Genomic DNA, 18,694 nt, shown 5'->3' on the forward strand with positions numbered 1-18,694 from the left:
GTTCCCTTGATAATTATCATTGCTCCTGTTGTTATTATCGTAACCACCTGCATAACACACAGCAGCCAAATTGTTATAGTCCTCAGATTCATGAGGACCTCCACAAATGGAGCAACTTTGACTTGATTGAGTCAAGAGAAGTTGCTCGGTTGGTTTTTTCTGTTCCATGGGCTTCCAATTTTTTATAGTATTCTTGAGCGAAGCCAACTGTGGTGAAAGAGCATCAGTTGAGCTTAGCTCAAGAACTCCTGCTTTCTTGGAAGCATTGTTCCGTGTGGAAGGCCATTGAACATGTTTTTTTAAAAGTTTTTCCAACAACCGATAGGTTTCCGGATAAGTAAAATCCAAAAGATCTCCCGCTGCAGCCGCATCAACAGTGGCTTTCAATGGTGGGGTTAAGCCATGATAAAACGTGTGAATAATGCCCCAATCAGAAACTCCATGATTTGGGCAAATTCGTATTAATTCCTTAAAGTGCTCCCACGCTTCATAAAGACTTTCTCCATCATACATTTGGAAAGATGCTATATCAGCCCTAACTTGGGCTTGTTTTGCTTGGGAGAAAAATCGGGTAACAAACTGTTCAGCTAGTTGCTCCCAACTAGTGATGGAATTTGGGGGCAATGTTCTCCTCCATTCTTTGGCTTTTCCTGCTAGGGAAAATGGAAACAGCCTCATTCGCATATTTTCCTCTGAGATACCATGAACTTTGAAATTATCAACTATCTCAGTAAAGTTGTCCAAATGACTGTGGGGGTCTTCCATAGGCAATCCATGGAATTTACCAGCATTCATAATCATTTGGAACATAGCAGGTGTTGAGATATATAGCCCCACATTGGTTGTATGTGCAACTAATGTGGAGTTTATAAGGCCTTGGTCACTCTCACCCTTTGAGCTAGCTTTTGGGGTGGTGTATCCCAAGGTTCTTTACATGGTATCAGAGCCTTGCCGCCCCCCCACTTTCTCTTGTGGCGTTTCTTAGCACAGGTAGGCTGGGACCTGTTGCATTGTCCACTCTTCAAGCCCAATGGGCTCTCGTGTGAGGGGGCGTGTTGAGATATATAGTCCCACATTGGTTGTATGTGCAACTAATGTGGAGTTTATAAGGCCTTGGTCACTCTCACCCTTTGAGCTAGCTTTTGGGGTGGTGTATCCCAAGGTTCTTTACAGCAGGTTTGATTTCAAAGTTAGGGACATCCAGAGGAGGAGGAACATAGCCTCATTCTGGACCATTTCTGAAGGGAGCAGCATATCATTCAACGATGGCCCTCTTCCTCCATTATGTCCTTCTTTATTCTCATGATTATTATTTTCATTGTTACCATTTTCACCATTATTTAGAACTTCCTCCATTGTATTATTTCTTAACCTTTGAACTCTTCTTCTATTTCTGAAGGTTCTCTCGGGTTCTGGATCAAAATGTACTATTTCCAGTCCAAGTTCTGTAGGTTCTGTGCTCATACAATAGGAAGAAGTCAAACACAATAAAAACAAAAAGGATTTCAAAAACACAAACAACAATGTTTCCTTAAAAAAAATGCCCTTTCTTGCTAAATGATCCCCGACAACGACGCCAATTGCTTGGACGAACCGAGAGCTGCTCAGGGATATTTTTAAGGAGCAATAATACAGAGTGATAATTGAGATTGCAAACAGGAGCAATCTACTCTGACTGAGAGCAACCCTCTTCAACTATACGCAAGTGTACGTGTCAAGCAATACAGGGTGTTGTTAGCCCTAGATTTATCGTCCTCGGGGAGCTGTTGTGAACAAAGAATCGTTCAGGGAAACTTAATTCTAGAAAAATGAAAGGAAAGTAGTTATTCTCAACCAAGCTTCACAAGGAGCAATCTCTAGCCAGCTAGTTAAACAGTGTTAACCGTTCTGAACTAGATGAGAGTCGTGAATAACTTAGCATAGTCATCGAATATCAAGGCATCAAATTGAAGTAACTCAAAAGAAATTAGTGAAGTGATTATAAAAGCAGCAACAGATAAGCACAATTTGGTTGTCGCGAAGAAAGTTATAACAAAAGTTTGATGTGAGATTGAGTTTAGAAAGAGTTAAGTAGCTGTTTCGGGTTCCATATTTTCATCCCTTTGGTTACTTGGTAGCATATTTTAAAAATGGATTCTGCTCCTTTCGTCGTTTTGCCACAAGTAAGTAAAAGAGCAAAGCCTTACTCTCCACACTATTATGTAGAACTTAGAGTTAAATTCAAGGAAACCATGCTGCCTTCTCAAAATAGCATGGATTCACATGGTAGTGCTCTTCATTCCAGGTGTTCCTCCCTCCTTTCTTCAGGCTGAACTACCCCAAGATCTTGAGACTGCTCTGCACGCCCTTGTCAGTGTTTCATCGACCGAGTGGTCCCGGGATGAGGTTGCTAGCCCAAAGGGTTTCACAGAATCAATATATTAAACCAAAGAACAACTCAAAATTCATTCATAAAATATATGTTCCTTACAAAGTTATCCTAAGACAAAAGGGATTACTTCTATGGAACCTTAACCTACTTAGAGGAAGTTAGCTCCTAGTGAGCATTACAAAAGAAAAATATCAGGAAAAATAAATGGCAAGCCCTCGAATGGTGTCCCCATTTCTTCTCATGAAGGTTGATTCTTCCTTTTATAGAGTTCTTCTGTCAGATCCTCATCGTCCATTTCATCAAGGGTTGTGCCTTCTTCAAATCCTCTCCAATAGCCGGTATGCTCTCTGCCAGCTCAGCTCTGCATGGCAGTGGTCCCCCTTACTTTTGGTGCTTTTTCTCGGGTGAGAATTTCGGAATCAGGGAGACATCTCCACCTTCTCTGTTGTGGCTGACGTGGAGGCTCCTGATTGCTGCCTTTTACTGCTTTTGTACTGTAGCAGGCTTTTATGCTCCCTCTTGCGCAGCATTCTTCCTTCTTTTCCTTAATGTGTGGGCCCTTCTGTTAGGTCTCGGGTTTCCTGATCAAAACAAATCAACCCAATAATCATATGTGAAAAAGACAATGTCAATTTGCTCCAGGCCTACTCTAATTCCCATTTCAAGAATTGCTCTGGTCCACTTTTCAAGACAATTGCTCTTCATGGAAAAAGAAGGTTAAAGAGAGTGATTTGTGACCAAAACAGGGGTTTTGTGGAGTGATATATATTTAATGGACCTCAACTTTTGAGGACCATCAATAGGAGTGTGTAATTGGGTTGTGGAGTAATTGTATGAGTGAGTCATAAGATTGTATGATGTGTAGAAGTGTTGGAATGGATTGAAAATCTTTTGGGACCCTAGTATGAAGAATTCGACCTATTGAGGTCATAAATGGTTTGATGATATAAAAGTGGTATAAATGGTGTTGTATAATTGTGATTGGTGTTTAAATGGATGGTAGGTTGGTGTGATGTGTGGATTTGGTTGGAAGAGCATTGGATATATATGTGTATGTGGGAATTCGACCTATAAAGGAAAATGGTGAGAAAAATATTGTAAAATCAATGGTTTATGCCTTGGTGCATACATGGTTATGATGATGAGATAGTTCAAGGATTAAAATGATTGAGATGGTTGAAGAAATGAAAAATAGCCTTTAGGCTTAAGAGGTTATGTTGGTTAATATTATTGCAAAGTAATTGATTATATGCAATTGGTTGTTGATCATTGTTGTTTGATCAATATAGGTTGTCTCTCACAGACGCGATAGAAACAGACTAAGCTTGGAGCTTACGTGTGGAACATTGCTCTTGGAGTTTAGGTAAACCTTTAGAACTTGGGTTTTAATCCCTTGTGTGCTTCACCACACCTAGTGGAAGGTGGTGGTTGGATTTTGTGCTTTTTGACATTGTGTGAATATGTATGTTCATGCATTATTGCTTAATTGTGTGACATGCTTGGAGCATGTTGTGTGTGAAATTTTGTGATCTCTGGCCAGTAGATATGTGTGGTTTGGACTTCTGCTAGAGATATCCTTTGGGGATTCCGATCGGGTTTTGCCATGGGGCCGACTCTGGGAGCGGTACCAGGATGATCCAAACGTGGGATTTTCGCTGGATAGGGCTCGTGAGGAGTTCCAGTTGGGTTTGGCCATGGGGTCGTCTCATCAATGGGAGAGGCACCAGGAAGCTTCCCGGGAGTTATATGATGGGGTCCTTGAACGGAATCCTTATGTGGATCTTCTTGGATTTGTGCCCAGTTGTTGTGATTTTGTATATTATGCATTTTACATGATGTTATTTGTTGCATATTGAGTGAGCAATGGGGTGGAGTGATCCTCTAGTACCCTTGGTTTACTAAGATATATTTGTATATCTCACCCCGCGTTTGGGGACATCATTTCAGGTTATAGTGAGCATGGAGGATCTTCGGGCAAGAGGCCCGCTTAGTGGATGAGCTGAGCATTATGTGCATATGGAGAGCATGACATTTTGGAGGACTATATTTGATGCACATAGCATAGTGTTTAATATTTTAGACTTAGGTTATGAACATATTGCATGTTTATATTGCTATATGCTAAGTCTTTGTAATTCATGTATATTTTATGTCTTTGGGTTATATTGGTATTTTGGTGAGCATGAGACTTGTCCATGACCACACATGTTGTATTTTGAGGCATTTGAAGACTTGTGATGTAAAATTGGTCATTTGTGGTTTAAATGGCAATGAAATTGTGAAATATGATAATTGATGCATTGATTAATGTATATGCATGATGGAAGGGCCTAGAGCTTACATTAGATCTTGTGTAAGTGGTATAATGAGTATTAAGGTGTTATGAGTGGATTACATCACCTTTTTTGTGTTTTAAAAGCTGTCAAAATGTGTTTCTGCAGTAGAGGAATCGATTCCCACTTGAAAGGCTCCAGGCTCTAATTTACTCTGATGTTGTTTATGGATATGGACGAAGGCAACACATCCAAAGATACGACGAGACTGGAGACTTTGCATAATTGGAACAGAAGGAAAAAAAGAGGTCATGAGATCAACAAGACTTACATGGCCAAGGACTCTAGAAGGCAAGCGGTTGATCAAATAGGCTGCAGTTAATAAGGCTTCTCCCCAGTAAGAGTTGGGTACAGATGTCTGATACGATAATGCTCTGGTGACTTCAAGTAAATGTCAATTTTTTCTTTCAGCAACCCCATTCTGTTGAGGGGTATTCACGCATGTGAGCTCATGAATCATGCCCTTATCTGAAACGAATTGTGACAGGCGCTGGTTAACATACTCTGTATCATTGTCAGATCTTAAACTCTTAATACTTTTACCATATTGTGTCTCGATCATTTGATAAAATCGAATAAACAATTCTGGTACTTCTGACTTGTCTTTCATCAAGAATATTCATGTCACCTGAGTGCAATCATCGATAAAAGAAACAAACCACCTAGCACCTGAAATATTATGTACTTTAGAAGGGCCCCAAACATCTGAATGGATTAGAGTAAAAGGCTTAATGCTCTTTATTAAACTTGAAGGAAAGGGCACACGGTGGTGTTTCGCAAGCTCACAAACATCACAATGGAAGGAGTCAATTGTCTGATCCTTAAACAAAGAAGGAAACATTGACTTCAATAAGCCAACTAACGGGTGCCCCAGGCGTTTGTCATGAAGCCAAATCTGTGAGAATGAAGTAGACGGGTTATGACTCATCAATAATGGATTCTCGGTATCCCTTGTAGAATGCTCTGGAATGAGATAGTACAACCCACCTTGCTCCTTAGCAACTCCAACCGTACTCCCCATGGTGATATCTTGAATAACACAATGGGTAGGAAAAAAGGTGACAACACAATTCATGTCAGTTGTAAGCTTATAAGTGGAGATAAGATTGGCAGAGATCTGAGGAACATAAAGAACATTCTTTAAAAATAAGGAAGGTTGAATTTGAATGTTACCAGAACCCACAACTGATTTGTGGGATCCATCAGCTACAACTATAGTACGGATACCACTAGGAAGGTTATATGAAAGAAAAGAATCAGTTAGACAAGTCATATGATCAGTTGCTCTAGAATCCATAATCCGTGAATTTTTGAAATCAGTGCAAGATGTAAGAAGAGATGTAGGGTGTGCGATCTTACCAAACATAGTTGATCAGAAAAATAAAATAAATTTCTCTTTTTTTTCTTTTCTTTTTTTTTGGTGAACAGTGCGCGATGAACAGCGTCGCGTGAATAGTACCCGATGAACAGTGTCGCGATGAACAATATGTTTTTATTTTGCTTGAGTTGTTCCGATCGTCTGATGAAAAAGAAACTTCCGTAGAATGATAGATCTGAGAAAACAGAGTGAAACAAGGGTCCTCACGGTCCTAAAGGTCCCCAATTTTTTTTTCCAGCGGCGGCTTTGTGGCGGCGTGGGCAAAAAGGTTTGGTTTTTAGAGGTAGTGATTTGTGGAAGCAGAGCCCTCAGAATCGAGAGCTATGATACCAACTAGAAAATAAGATTTGTATATTATTGAATTATATAATATTTGTATAAGAGTTCTCTATTTAAAGATACTAAAAAACCTAATGGGCTAAGCCTAAATACACTTATAGAGTATTCTAACTATTACAAAATAATAATAAAATAATTCTATTATTTACAATATAAATTAAATTCCTAAGCATCATACAATGCTTATCTTAAGTCACTAAGAGGTTCCCATAAACCCACTTAGCATAAATTTCACTTTTACGGTTTTTACATAATTGAACATGGTTCAGTCTTTCGAACACTGAGCGTGATTTAGTGTTTACAAGCCTCTCATATTTTAGTATGTTATTCTAGACTCAATTACCTTTCCAAAAAGGTATAACACGCACCATAAAGTTCTCATTTGCTCCGGTTATCACCGTTTGAAATTGGACAAGTAAAGCTGCCAGCCAACCCCAAACAGGACACCAAACATACCTTACCATTTCTGCTATTCTGAATAAACCACTTGACTAATTGCTCTCAAATTTTTATACAGTAAACTAGATACCTTAAGCTTCAATTTGACATATCACGGGTCTAATTTGACCAATAATTGAGGGAGAAACAATTTTCCTAAAACAGTAACTCGACAGCCCCCATGTGCAGGGCATTATGGACAGTCCCCACTCAATTGCGTCTACAGGTCTGCACACAGCTTCAATTGCTAACAAATTTTGACAAAACATATTTGACATCTCAAGATTCAAAATAATGTATGGCAAGTACCTATTGGATATTTGTGGAGTGAGATATGTTCTTCCAAAGTCAGACTAAAAACTGCCATTTTAATAGAAATTTCGACGGCATCTCTTTTGTTTATTCAACCTATTCCACTTTATCAAAAGTGTGTTATTATCTCAAGGGTATCTAATAGACAAGGGTGGCACTCAAGGACCAATAATGTCTTGGTTCTCTTACAACCCATAACCATTTGCATTATTTTCATCCATTTATCATTCATGCTTACTTTATCAACACTTAAATTTATTTCAATCACATTGTCCCATTTGCATGCATTCTTACAATAAACATATAATCATAACCTAAAATAGGGTTATTGCTCTTTCATCACATACATGTTTTAAATATTACACAAGGTCCATAATTTACAATTTACAATTCTCCCAAATGGTAACATAATACAACAAAGTACCTCAAAATACAACATAATGAATCATCAACTAGACTTAGGCAAAATATGGCATGAACAAATATGACAAGATGCATTATCCTAAAGCAATATACAATGTTCAAAAGTCTAGCCTATGCCAAAAGTGGCCTCAAAATGCAAAAGTCCTCTAACTCCAAGTGTTCATCATGTGGGCCTCTTGCCCATGGCTCCAACCCTGCTACAACTACCTGAAATAATGCGCCAGACACGAGGTGAGATATATGAATATATCTCAGTAACCCAGAGGTTCTGGAGACAACCCATCCAAGCTCACTACTCAAAGATTATGTTCGTGGGAGGCAACCTACAATGATCACACAATGATCATCAATTCAATTGTAAATCAAATTGAATTACAAAACATACACTCTCACACTCGCACATAGGTTCGGCCATTAGGCCAATAATACCTAGCCATGATGTTAATTTTATTACAAGGTTCCAATAGCTTCCTAAGCTCACCACAACACCATTTCAAGTCCTTAATTCCATTCAATTACCATTCAACACCATTTTCCCTAACACATCCAATGGTTTTTCTTCCAATTCTCATGCATCACACCAACACACAACTCATTCAAACTTGATCCAAATCATCACACAATCAATTACACAACCTTTGCATCATCCTATCCTATTTTCCCCTCACATGGCTGAATTCTTGCACATAGGATACCAAAGGATTTTCATTCCAATTTCACACTTCCACACATTATACAATCCTATAATTAACTTATACAACAACTCCACAAATCAATTACACAATCACACAACAATTCCATTTCATAAATTCATGCATATCCACCATCAAATTTGCCTAAGTTATCATACTTTTTCTCAATAACTTTTATGAGCTCAATCATTATAAAACATCATTCAAAGACACATTCGTCTAATACACATTTTCAATTTGAGGTCCCCAACCACATCAATCACACAACACATGATCTAGGTTCATGAAATCAAATCCAACAAATTATCCAATGAAATATGTTGAAACATACCAATGATTAAGGCCTAAGACTCCTCCACACAATACCCAAGCAATGGTTGATCAATCAACACCAAGAATACCAAATTTTCCACACAAATTCGTGCAAATGGGTCTCAAATTTCTCTCAAACTAGAGGGTTTCAAGGGTTGTGGATGGTATGGTTGTGTTTGGATGGTTGTTTTTGAAGTTTGATGACAAACTTTGTTGATTTTGGTGGCTAAATCATCAAGAAATCAAAGCAAGAAATCCTCCCCTATACACCACCATGGCCGCGGGTTGTAGAGAGAGAAGGGAGGGAGATGAGTGAATAGTGCCCATTTCCTTGTTGTCATGTTATAACTTAAGTGGGGTGAGTCACACTGCCACCTCGTACGTTTCAAATTAATTCAAATCTCCCGCTTAAACCACGAAACTCCAATTAATTCCTAGACTATTTAGAAAATTCAATTTTTAACATTCACCAATGTCCTTTAATTGTCCTTGATAAGAAGAATCTGGAGTTTTTCGGTCGTTCGGTGAAATCACAGTTTTAAGATGTTATGTGCACTGTGGGCACGTTTCCCCAAAAATCCTAATTTCAATCAATTTTCATCAAAAATCATAAATCTTAGTCCTATATATCATTTCCAACTTATTTCCAAACCTAGAGCTCATAATTCATTCGGTACGCTTTTTGGTGCAACTGTATCGCTGTATTTTTACCCAGTAAAAACACTATTCATCATTTTTCCAAAAACTTGCCTAACCACTCAATTTTTTGTTCTGAATCCATTTCCAGGGTTAGTTTTCCTATTTAAGACCTTCTAATCACATTATTTCCTAGGGTTACGTGTTTGGCAATTTACTGTTTTACCCTTTTACATATTTTGACTCCAAATTCAGGATTTTCACTAATCCTACCCTTTAATCCTCATTTTAACAGTAATTAAGTATTTTAGAATTAGGAGGTGTTATAGTGTGCACACTAGGATTTGATAGTTTGATATGGTTAATTTTGATTACATGTGGGTGGCAACAGGATTTCCCAGGTCACGGGGTAAATTGGCAATAGGATTTTTTGGGTCTACGATGATTCTCTTCCCACTAAATGGACTAAATAAAGATTAATATGATTAATAACGAGTTGATACTTGATCTAAAATTTGAGTTATATTACTTAATTTGATTATTATGAGTTATATTTTTTTCTTGTATATTGGATTAGGATTACCAGTTTTGCCGACTGTTTGTGTTTGTGGTTGTTTGGCTACAATAATCCTTTGAGGGAGCATATTTTTTGTGAAACAGGTTGCAAAAGATGAGGCTAGCTATAGGCAGTGAGGATAACGACTCAGATATTTCTATCTAGTTCTAAAGTTTAGAAATTTTATGAAATTTTATGAGATTTAATAAATGCATAAGACATATTTCCTTTAGTTAAACTTTAATCTTTGGTTTTATTTTAATGTAATAAATTTAACCTTGCACTTGTTCATAGTACAAGTGCAACGATAACATTACCTAAATTTGATTAATTTAAATTTCACAATTGTTTATGATTTTAGAAAAAAATTGTTATTATAAATTGTTACAAATTTTGGGGTGTTACAAGCCAAAGGGATGATGTGTGTGCACAGTAACATAACAGTCAAAAAAGAAAATATTCGTACCTATAGATTTTACCTCTTATTTATAGAATTTACATGTGAATATTGAAATTTTGAACCTTTGATGCCTCCTCTGAAAACCCACATCCAAATTTATTATTGTCGTATTAAGATTGGTATCTTGAATTAATTCTTTCCATTAATTATATTAATTTTCTCTTTTTATTATCCATTATGGGCTTCATGTAATGTGAGCCTCTGTCCAAAACAAATACATAAATTGATAATTTAGGGTAGTAGAGCTCCTTAGCCTCCATCCAACAAAAGATTTTTATAAATGATGAAACCTACTTTTACAAAATTCCAATCATAAAATTTAGAGACCAATATTATAATTGAACATAAGAAATCAGTAGAATTGTGAAAGCGTAAGAAAACATGGGTGTCTACACTGCATTACTGTCACGCAAGATTGAATACGGGCAGTGCTACAATACAAAGAGCTGAGTCTCTAAAGCACAGGCTTTTAAAAAAAAAAAAAAAAAGTAAAGTTACACAGAACTCAAAAAACTGATTCAACCAAAACATAAAAGTCTCGAGCTTCTTGCAGCATTATCCATTGGATTATAGTCCGAATTTTTTTTATGTTGCATGTGAATTACTCATCCATTTGTAGCAACACCATGACGTGAAAATATACAAGGTAAAGCTATAATGGAGAATCCACCCAAAACCAAAATTGACAACAATGGAAAGCAATCATAAGCAAAAATTGTTCATCAACTTCTTTGAGTGCAAGCCTGAACTACCTGGGAAATACGCCGACAAAGCCTAATAATTCTTGAATACCCAACTTTCACACTCTCAACTGCAGTTCTTATTTCATCTACAAGCGACGAAGGCAGAGGCTGTTGTTCCCCACGAGCAGGATCATATATTTGAGATGGAAGGAGATCTACAGGATAGGCCCCACTGCTCAGAAGCCATTTGTCAAATCAGTCAGAATTTTTAATTACAAATATAAAGACATAACCATAAATAAAGCTGATCTCACGTGGGGATAGCATTATGGCAAAAGCAAAATGTAGAAATAGCACTGAAATTGATTATATCCATACATCAATGAGCATTGTCTCAGCTGGGTTAAAGGCAATCACAGTAACATCAGATCACACTAAATATTAAATTTAAGGAAAAAATTACAGAAAGTGAGAAGTATTGATCAAAACTTTAAATGATCTGAATGGAAGTTGAAAAGATGGAAGACCCAGTAGAGTCTCTGTTTCGGTGGTTCATATACGGTCCTTATAGGAGAGCCTAAGAATTACAATTTAATTGGAATAAGCGAGAACCACGCTATACTTAGTAACAAAGGAGCGACTGAGCACTAGCAGGACACAGAAAAAACTACATTAAAAAAAAAGTTGCAGAACTTTACCATTTTAAGCTTGTCATATCAAGCGTCACTTCCACCTTCCTCCCACTACTAAAGTCAACGAAAGATAGCTGCAAACGAAGCTGCTGAACTGCAAAATAGTACAAATTAGAGTGAAACTCCGCTACGTCCTTTTCAACATAATCTAAAGTCAAAAAATGCAAGGTTAGCAACCGCTTCAGATCAAATATGGGAAGAATTTACAGCAACTCCAAGGCTCACAGTAATATTTTAAGGATTAAAGGAGAAATTTGTTCACCTGAATGAGGATAGAACTTTGCCTGGACCAAATTTCTAATCTCTATCCGAGCTAATTGAACCTCCTCAATCACATCTAGCAAATTACTTAGAAGTGAACTTGTTATCTGCATAGAATAGCAGGTCAGCAACAGTACATTGGAAAACAGTTAGCATTCGTTCGTTTGCTATTCTTTAATAATTGCGAGCTATGATGTTGTTAAAGAAAGCTTTTAGCCCCAGAAATAGAAAGCAAAAGAATAATAAAAAAGATTCCTGGCGATAGTGTATTAGAAATTTAGGGGAACAAGGAATATCATTGGGAGGATATTAAGAATTAGGCTATACTCCTACTATTACGTGCCTATGTTCATCGTATGTGCAATCATCAACCTTGTTAAAATATTTAGAATATATCTCATAATATTATTAGTGTCGCATAATTTTTAAAGTATCATAGATGATCTCTTATGAGTAGTTTTCATCTTTTATTGTATTTCATGATTTGTTTGCTCGTTATAAATAGGGGTTAGTGTTTCAGATTTTGTATCACATCAGTATACACAAAAGAATAATATTCAGTGTTTTTATTCTCTCTTTCCTCCTTCCATACATAAATCTTTATAATTTGAATATGTTATGAGAACGGTGTCATTCTCCATGACCTGTACCATCACTTTTCCGCTATCGAGTTTGCTCAAACCTCCTCTAGTTCTCAGTAGTCTGCTGCACCATAGCCACCATCAACTAATTTTATTGACTTCATTATATGGTATGAGAAGAGTCATGCCTCTAGTTCCATTGCTTCTATTACACACGGGTAATTCTTTTGCTAATTTCACTCGGTCGCAATTTCTGGGTCCTTGAGTTCTAGTTGTGATGTGTTAGATCAAATTTTTTATAACAAGTCTTTATTCATTTCTCCTTCTACATCCAGTTCTTTGCCCGCTATCACCATGGCTAATCGTTCATTGGTCCAATCCCATGAGATTGACATTGTTCAACTCTTTCCCTCTATTTCCATTTACAATGTCATTTATGTCCCTAATTCTCTTTCAATCTTCTTTACATTAGTCACTTTACTCTTGATTGTATTGTTTCCTTTACTAAAACTTCTGTGATTTTGCGAGAGCAGAGTTCAAGGAGGATGATTGGCAACGATAAGGGTCCAATGGCCTTTATCAGTTATTCACTTCATCCCCAGTAGGCTCTAAAGTGGATTCTCCTCTTACCATTCACGCTCAGATGGATCATCCAACCCTTGCAAAACTCCGAAAGATGGTGCCACAATTGTTTACTTTATCTAGTTTGTCATGTGAGTCTTGTCAGTTAAGGAAACATACTCGTAGTTCATTTCCCAATTGCGTTAGTCATTGTGCGTTGTCTCCTTTTACTTTAGTTTATTCAGATATTTGGAGTCATAGTCGTACTGTTTCTACTATGGGATTTTGATACTTTATTACTTTTATTGATGCTTACTCTCGATGCATTTGGTTAATTTTCATAAAAACTGATCTAAGTTATTTTTTATATTCCAACAATTTATAATGAAACAATTACCCAATTAGGTGTTCATATTCGCACTTTTCATAGTAATAATGCTCGTGAATATTTATCCCATCATTTTTAAGCCTCTTTTGCCACTCATGGCATTCTTCACCAAACATTGTGTTCCCATACCCCCCAACAAAATAGGATCGCTAAATGCAAAAAATGGCACCTCATTGAAACTACTTGGACCCTTTTACTCCATGGCCATGTTCCTTTCCTCTTTTGGGGTGATGTTTTTATTTGGTGTTATCTTATTAACCGCACGCCCTCCTTTGTCCTTCAAAACCAAATGCCCCACTCGTTTTTATTTCCCCACCAGTCAATGCATTCCTTGGCCCCTCATATTTTTTGTTCTACTTGTTTTGTCCACGACCTCAGCCTTGGTCTTGACAAGTTGTCCGCCAAATCGAACAAATGTGTGTTCTTAGGTTATACTTTGTCACAAAAGGGTTATCATTGTTAGTTTGTTACTCTCCTAATCATTGTTGTTATTTTATCTCGATAGATGTTACCTTCTTCGAGATTCTTCCATTCTTTGGTTCCACCTCCTCTCCCAATTAGTCAGCCTCTCCTCTATCTCCTTTTTTCCTTCAGTTGAGTATATACCACCATTGTTCCCTCCTACTTTAAATTATAAACACTATGTAATAAGCTTGGTGCATATAATTTATACGCTCCCACTTTTGAGGGAGTTTAAGAATCATGTATGTTGTAGTAAACATAATAGTACAATACTTTAGTATGAGGGATGAAGTCTCGCATCATGTATATCTCTTTGCAATCTTTTCTCATTCAGTTATATAATAAAGCCTCCGTTGTGTAGTGAAATACAAGGATTTCAATATATCCCTCCTGAGTCCTAAAATTCAAAGTCGTATCTACAGCCAAACGAGAGAAACACTAATCCATGCCTTTTTGGTGGGCCCACTGTTCACTAAGTAAATTTTTTCTTTTTTCTAGAAACTGTCATATTCGTCAGTTTCCAATCTCAATCCTTCTCTAGCAGCTGTCTAAAAGCCTTTGACTGATGTTGATCGTGGACCGACAAATTTTCCAACACATGTTTGTCTCTCCAACGTGCCCAATAGCCAGATTTGGTCTGTTTGCCCCTCTTAGGGTTGTTTAGACACTTGTGGCTTCTTGCACCACTTCTTCTATTGCGCACACGGGTAACAATTTTACTGTTTGAATCAAACTCCATCTCTTGGTCATTGGATTCTTGATTTTGGTTCAATTGATCACATCTCTGGTAATAAATCTTTATTCTCTTCTCTTTCTACCCCTGGTTACTTGCCTAAAGTAACAATGGCGAATGGTTAACAAGTACAATCTCATGAAGTTAGAACTGTCCATCTCTTTCCCTCAGATTCTATTGATAATGTGCTATATATCTTTGGTTCCCCCTTTAATCTTATATCCATTAGTAGATTAACTCATTCTCTTGACTATCTTATCTTTTTTAGAAAAAACTCAGTTGTTTAAATTAAGATGTATAAATGTATTGTATTCAATTGTATATAGAACAATACAAAAGTCCTCTATTTAAAGAGGTTAAATGACCTAATGGATCAAGCCCAAATAACCTTCTAGAATAATAATAATAAAATACAATATTATTTCTAACACTCCCCCTCAAGCTGGTGCATATATATCATAAGCTCCTAACTTGTTACATATATGATAATTGGAATTGACAAATGTTATCTCGATCTCTCCTGACTGAATCTTCTCTCTAACAAAATGACAGTCAATTTCTATATGTTTGATCCTCTCATAAAAGACTGGGTTAAAGGATATGTGCAATGCTGCTTGATTGTCACAAATGAGTTTCATGGGCCGTCGTTCACAGATATGTAATTCCTTAAGTAATTGTTTCAGCCAGATGAGCTCACAGGTTGCATTTCCCACTGCCCGGTATTTTGCCTCTTCACTTGACCTGGCGACCACAGTTTGGTGCTTACTCTTCCAAGAGATAAAATTTCCACCGAGAAGAAAACAATGCCTCGAAGTGGATCGTCTGTCTGAAGGAGAATCTACCCAGTCAACATCTGAACAGCTAGACACCTCTGCATTTCCTTTATTTGTGTATAATAAACCTCTTCATGGTGCTCTTTTGATATATCGAAAAATCCTGATAACTGCATCTCAATGAGAGTCACAAGGAGAGTCAAGAAATTGACTTGCCACACTAACTACAAAAGAGATATCGGGCCTTGTCACAGTAAGATAGTTCAACTTTCCAACTAGTCGACGGTAACGACCAGGGTCTGTCAATGGCTACCCCTATTCGGGTAATAGCTTAAAATTAGGATCTATAGGTGTATCAATGGGTTTACATCCCAACATTCCAGTCTCATCGAGGATATCCAATGCAAACTTCCTCTGATAAATGGAAATGCCTTGCCTAGACTATGCCATTTCGATTCCTACGAAATATCGAAGTCTACCAAGATCTTTGGTCTGAAACTGATTGAATAAGTATTTCTTTAACTGATCAATCCCAGCTTGATCGCTGCCAGTAATAATGATGTCATTAACATAGACCGAGAGATAGATGCACTGGCCAAAAGAGCTATGCCGATAAAAGACAGAATGATCGACTTTACTTCGGGTTAAACCGAAAGATTGAACAGCGGAACTAAAGCAGCTCAACCAGGCTTAAGGAGATTGCTTCAGGCTATAAAAAAATAGTATCAGAGCCTCGTGTCTCGGGTTCGATCCTCATCGCCCCTCATTTTCTTTGTGGAATTTCTTAGCACAGGTGGGCTGGGCCTGATGCATCATCCACCATTCAAGCCCAATGGGCTCTCTTGTGAAGGGGCATGTTAGAGTATAATATAAACCATTAAAGAGGCCCTCACCTAACAACTTAAGCTTTTGAGATGAATTGATTCTTTATAATATACAAGACCATTATTCATAGAGGACGATTGGTGTTTGGTATGAGTGGGCTTAATCAGCTTTTTAGCTCTTCTCGGGCTTACTTCGCCCATGATTCTTTGCTCATTATCCATGCTCAACTTGGTCATCCCAATCTTGGTAAGCTCCAAAAGATGGGCCTCTTCTAACAAATTTGTCTACTTTGCAATGTGAGTCATGCCAATTAGGAAAACATATTCGTAGTTTCTTTTCGAAAAAAGTCAATCGTTGTGCTTATCTCCCTTTAGCTTGGTTCATTCTAATGTTTGGGGCCCAAGTTGTAATTAGTCCATCATGGGGTTTAGATACTTTGTCGCATTTATTGATAATTATTCTATGTCCACTTGGTTATTTTTAATGAAAAATCGGTCTAATTTATTTTTCATATTTCAATTTATCATGAAATTTGTTAGAATAGGAAATATCATCTATAAAGATTTGTATAGATTACGTTCTTATCTATAAATATTATTTCCCTTATTTAGGATTTGAGTTAGGTCTGGGCTTCTCACTTAAGCCCATTAGGGTCTCTATATATTGTATCTCTTTGTATCATTTTAATACACAACATATTATTATTTCATATTTCCATATTCTCAAGTTGGTACCAGATCTCTTTTATTCTGGGGACCCTCGCTTCTGCTAAAAGCTCTATGCCCACTGCTTAGGTGTTCTCATTTCCTTGTCGTGTGTCCTTCTGGCAAGTCATCTAAGTTGTGTGCCCCTTCAGATCGCTTTCTATACCTATCAGCACCTTTGTTCGCCACCAAAATCATCGTTCGTCACTGTTCGCGGTCATTGGAGAACTTTTTCAAGCAACGATTTCAAGCAGAACACCTACGATCAGAACATCCTCTCTCCAACGACCTGTTCTGTGGAAGACCCATCACCGTCGGAGCCTCCATGCACCCCCACACGCAGCTTCTTCTCTTTGCGCGTGGTGCTCGTGCGCCACCTTTCACAAGTGCAAGTGCACTATTCCAGCATCCTTTTCCGGCCATTCCAGGACAGAACAACTCGATTTCTCCTTCCCTTTCCAGATCTGTCCTTGGTTCTTCGTGGGTCTCACTTTTGGCGTGTCTCTTCTTGATTGGTCATCAGTTTGTTTCTATTCGCTTGGTTCTGTACTTTTCTGATTTATTTTAATGGCAGAAACTTCTCCTGTTAACTCAGAAGTTAATTCTCCTCCTCCTGTCAGAAGTTCCTCAAGTATCATTTCCACTAATGTTGGGCATATTAACTCCTCCAAACTGAACGGTTCTATTAATTACAAGAATTGGGCCACCTCTGTTCGAGTCTGGTTCTTTGGACAGGGGCATGGGCGACATCTCATAGTTAAATCTACTGCTATTCCTAAGGAAGAAAAATCTGATTGGGAAAGGTTTGACAACCAACTTTTGAGCATTCTTTGGCAATCTATTGATCCAATCGTTTTGGATATTTTCTATTCTTTTCAGACATGCAATGAAGTGAGGGAGGAAGCAAAACACCTCTACACTAATGATGTTCAACAGCTTCATTCTATCACGTCTCACCTTATGGATTTGCGTAAATCATCTGACACTCAGATGGAGACATATATTGGCAAAAGTCGATCTTTGATGCAGGCATACTTAGTTATATTTCCCTACCGTACTGATGCTTCTGCATACAGGATACAAGTGGAGCGTCTTTTATGGTTGCCACAATTTTTGGTCTTCCCAAGGAGTATGATAATGTCTCTGATACTATCTTGACTAGTGGGGATCTTGATTTATCACAGACTTATCAGCGCCTTCTAAACCTCAACAAGAATTCTGCTCCTACATCATCATCTGTTGCTGATTCCATTGCTCTTGTTTCCCGTATTGACTTTCACGGGAACAGTGGAGGTGGTCGTGGTAGGGGCTAGGGCGGACGTGGTCAGCGACTTCGTTGTCATTATTGTCAGCAACTTGGTCATTATGAGGAGCGTTGTTACACAAAGTATTCTCACCGCGACCTCTCATGCTGCGAATATAGCTCAGTAAGATACTGCTTCATCTGGTACAGTCTCTCTCTCTTCTGCAGACTATGTAGCACTCCAAACTCTTCTCAAGAAGGCTTGTCCTCCAGATACTGGTAATCCTGTTACTTGTGTTTCTCATTCTACATCACTTGGTCCTTGAATTCTCCCTTGAGTCAGTCTCTACTACCTTACCGCTTCCTCTGATCTCGGATGAGTTCACACCACCACCACAATTTCCTCCTATGCAGGACGACCCAATTTCTATCCGCCCCTTACAGGTCTATCATTGTCGACCACCTCTACCTGAGACTACACCTTGTCCTGTCGTTGTTGAGGTTCTTGTGGTCTCTACTCATTGCTACCAACAGTGCC

At 37.9% G+C, this 18,694-nt stretch overlaps 1 protein-coding gene and 1 non-coding gene across 2 annotated transcripts in view; one reads left to right on the forward strand and one right to left on the reverse strand.

The window, feature by feature from the left end:
• The first annotated feature begins 436 nt into the window (after positions 1-436).
• On the forward strand, positions 437-541 carry LOC133284222 (small nucleolar RNA R71). The gene has a single exon (XR_009747879.1). It is a non-coding gene; the product is annotated as a small nucleolar RNA R71 (small nucleolar RNA).
• Positions 542-10,643: 10,102 nt separating this feature from the next.
• LOC133284162 (uncharacterized) overlaps positions 10,644-18,694 on the reverse strand; it is a 28,100-nt gene continuing 20,049 nt past the window's right edge. The window contains exons 15-17 of the mRNA XM_061481151.1: positions 11,888-11,993; positions 11,632-11,719; positions 10,644-11,165 (exon numbers count right to left, since the gene is read on the reverse strand). Of these exons, the coding sequence (XP_061337135.1) occupies positions 10,973-11,165; positions 11,632-11,719; positions 11,888-11,993 (387 nt within the window). The 3' untranslated portion in view covers positions 10,644-10,972. The remainder of the gene's footprint in view (positions 11,166-11,631; positions 11,720-11,887; positions 11,994-18,694) is intronic.

This window comes from Gastrolobium bilobum, unplaced genomic scaffold (assembly GCF_033153095.1).
Source record: "Gastrolobium bilobum isolate Gb01-03AN ecotype WA unplaced genomic scaffold, APGP_CSIRO_Gbil_v1 utg43133, whole genome shotgun sequence".
Classification (NCBI taxonomy): domain Eukaryota; kingdom Viridiplantae; phylum Streptophyta; class Magnoliopsida; order Fabales; family Fabaceae; genus Gastrolobium; species Gastrolobium bilobum.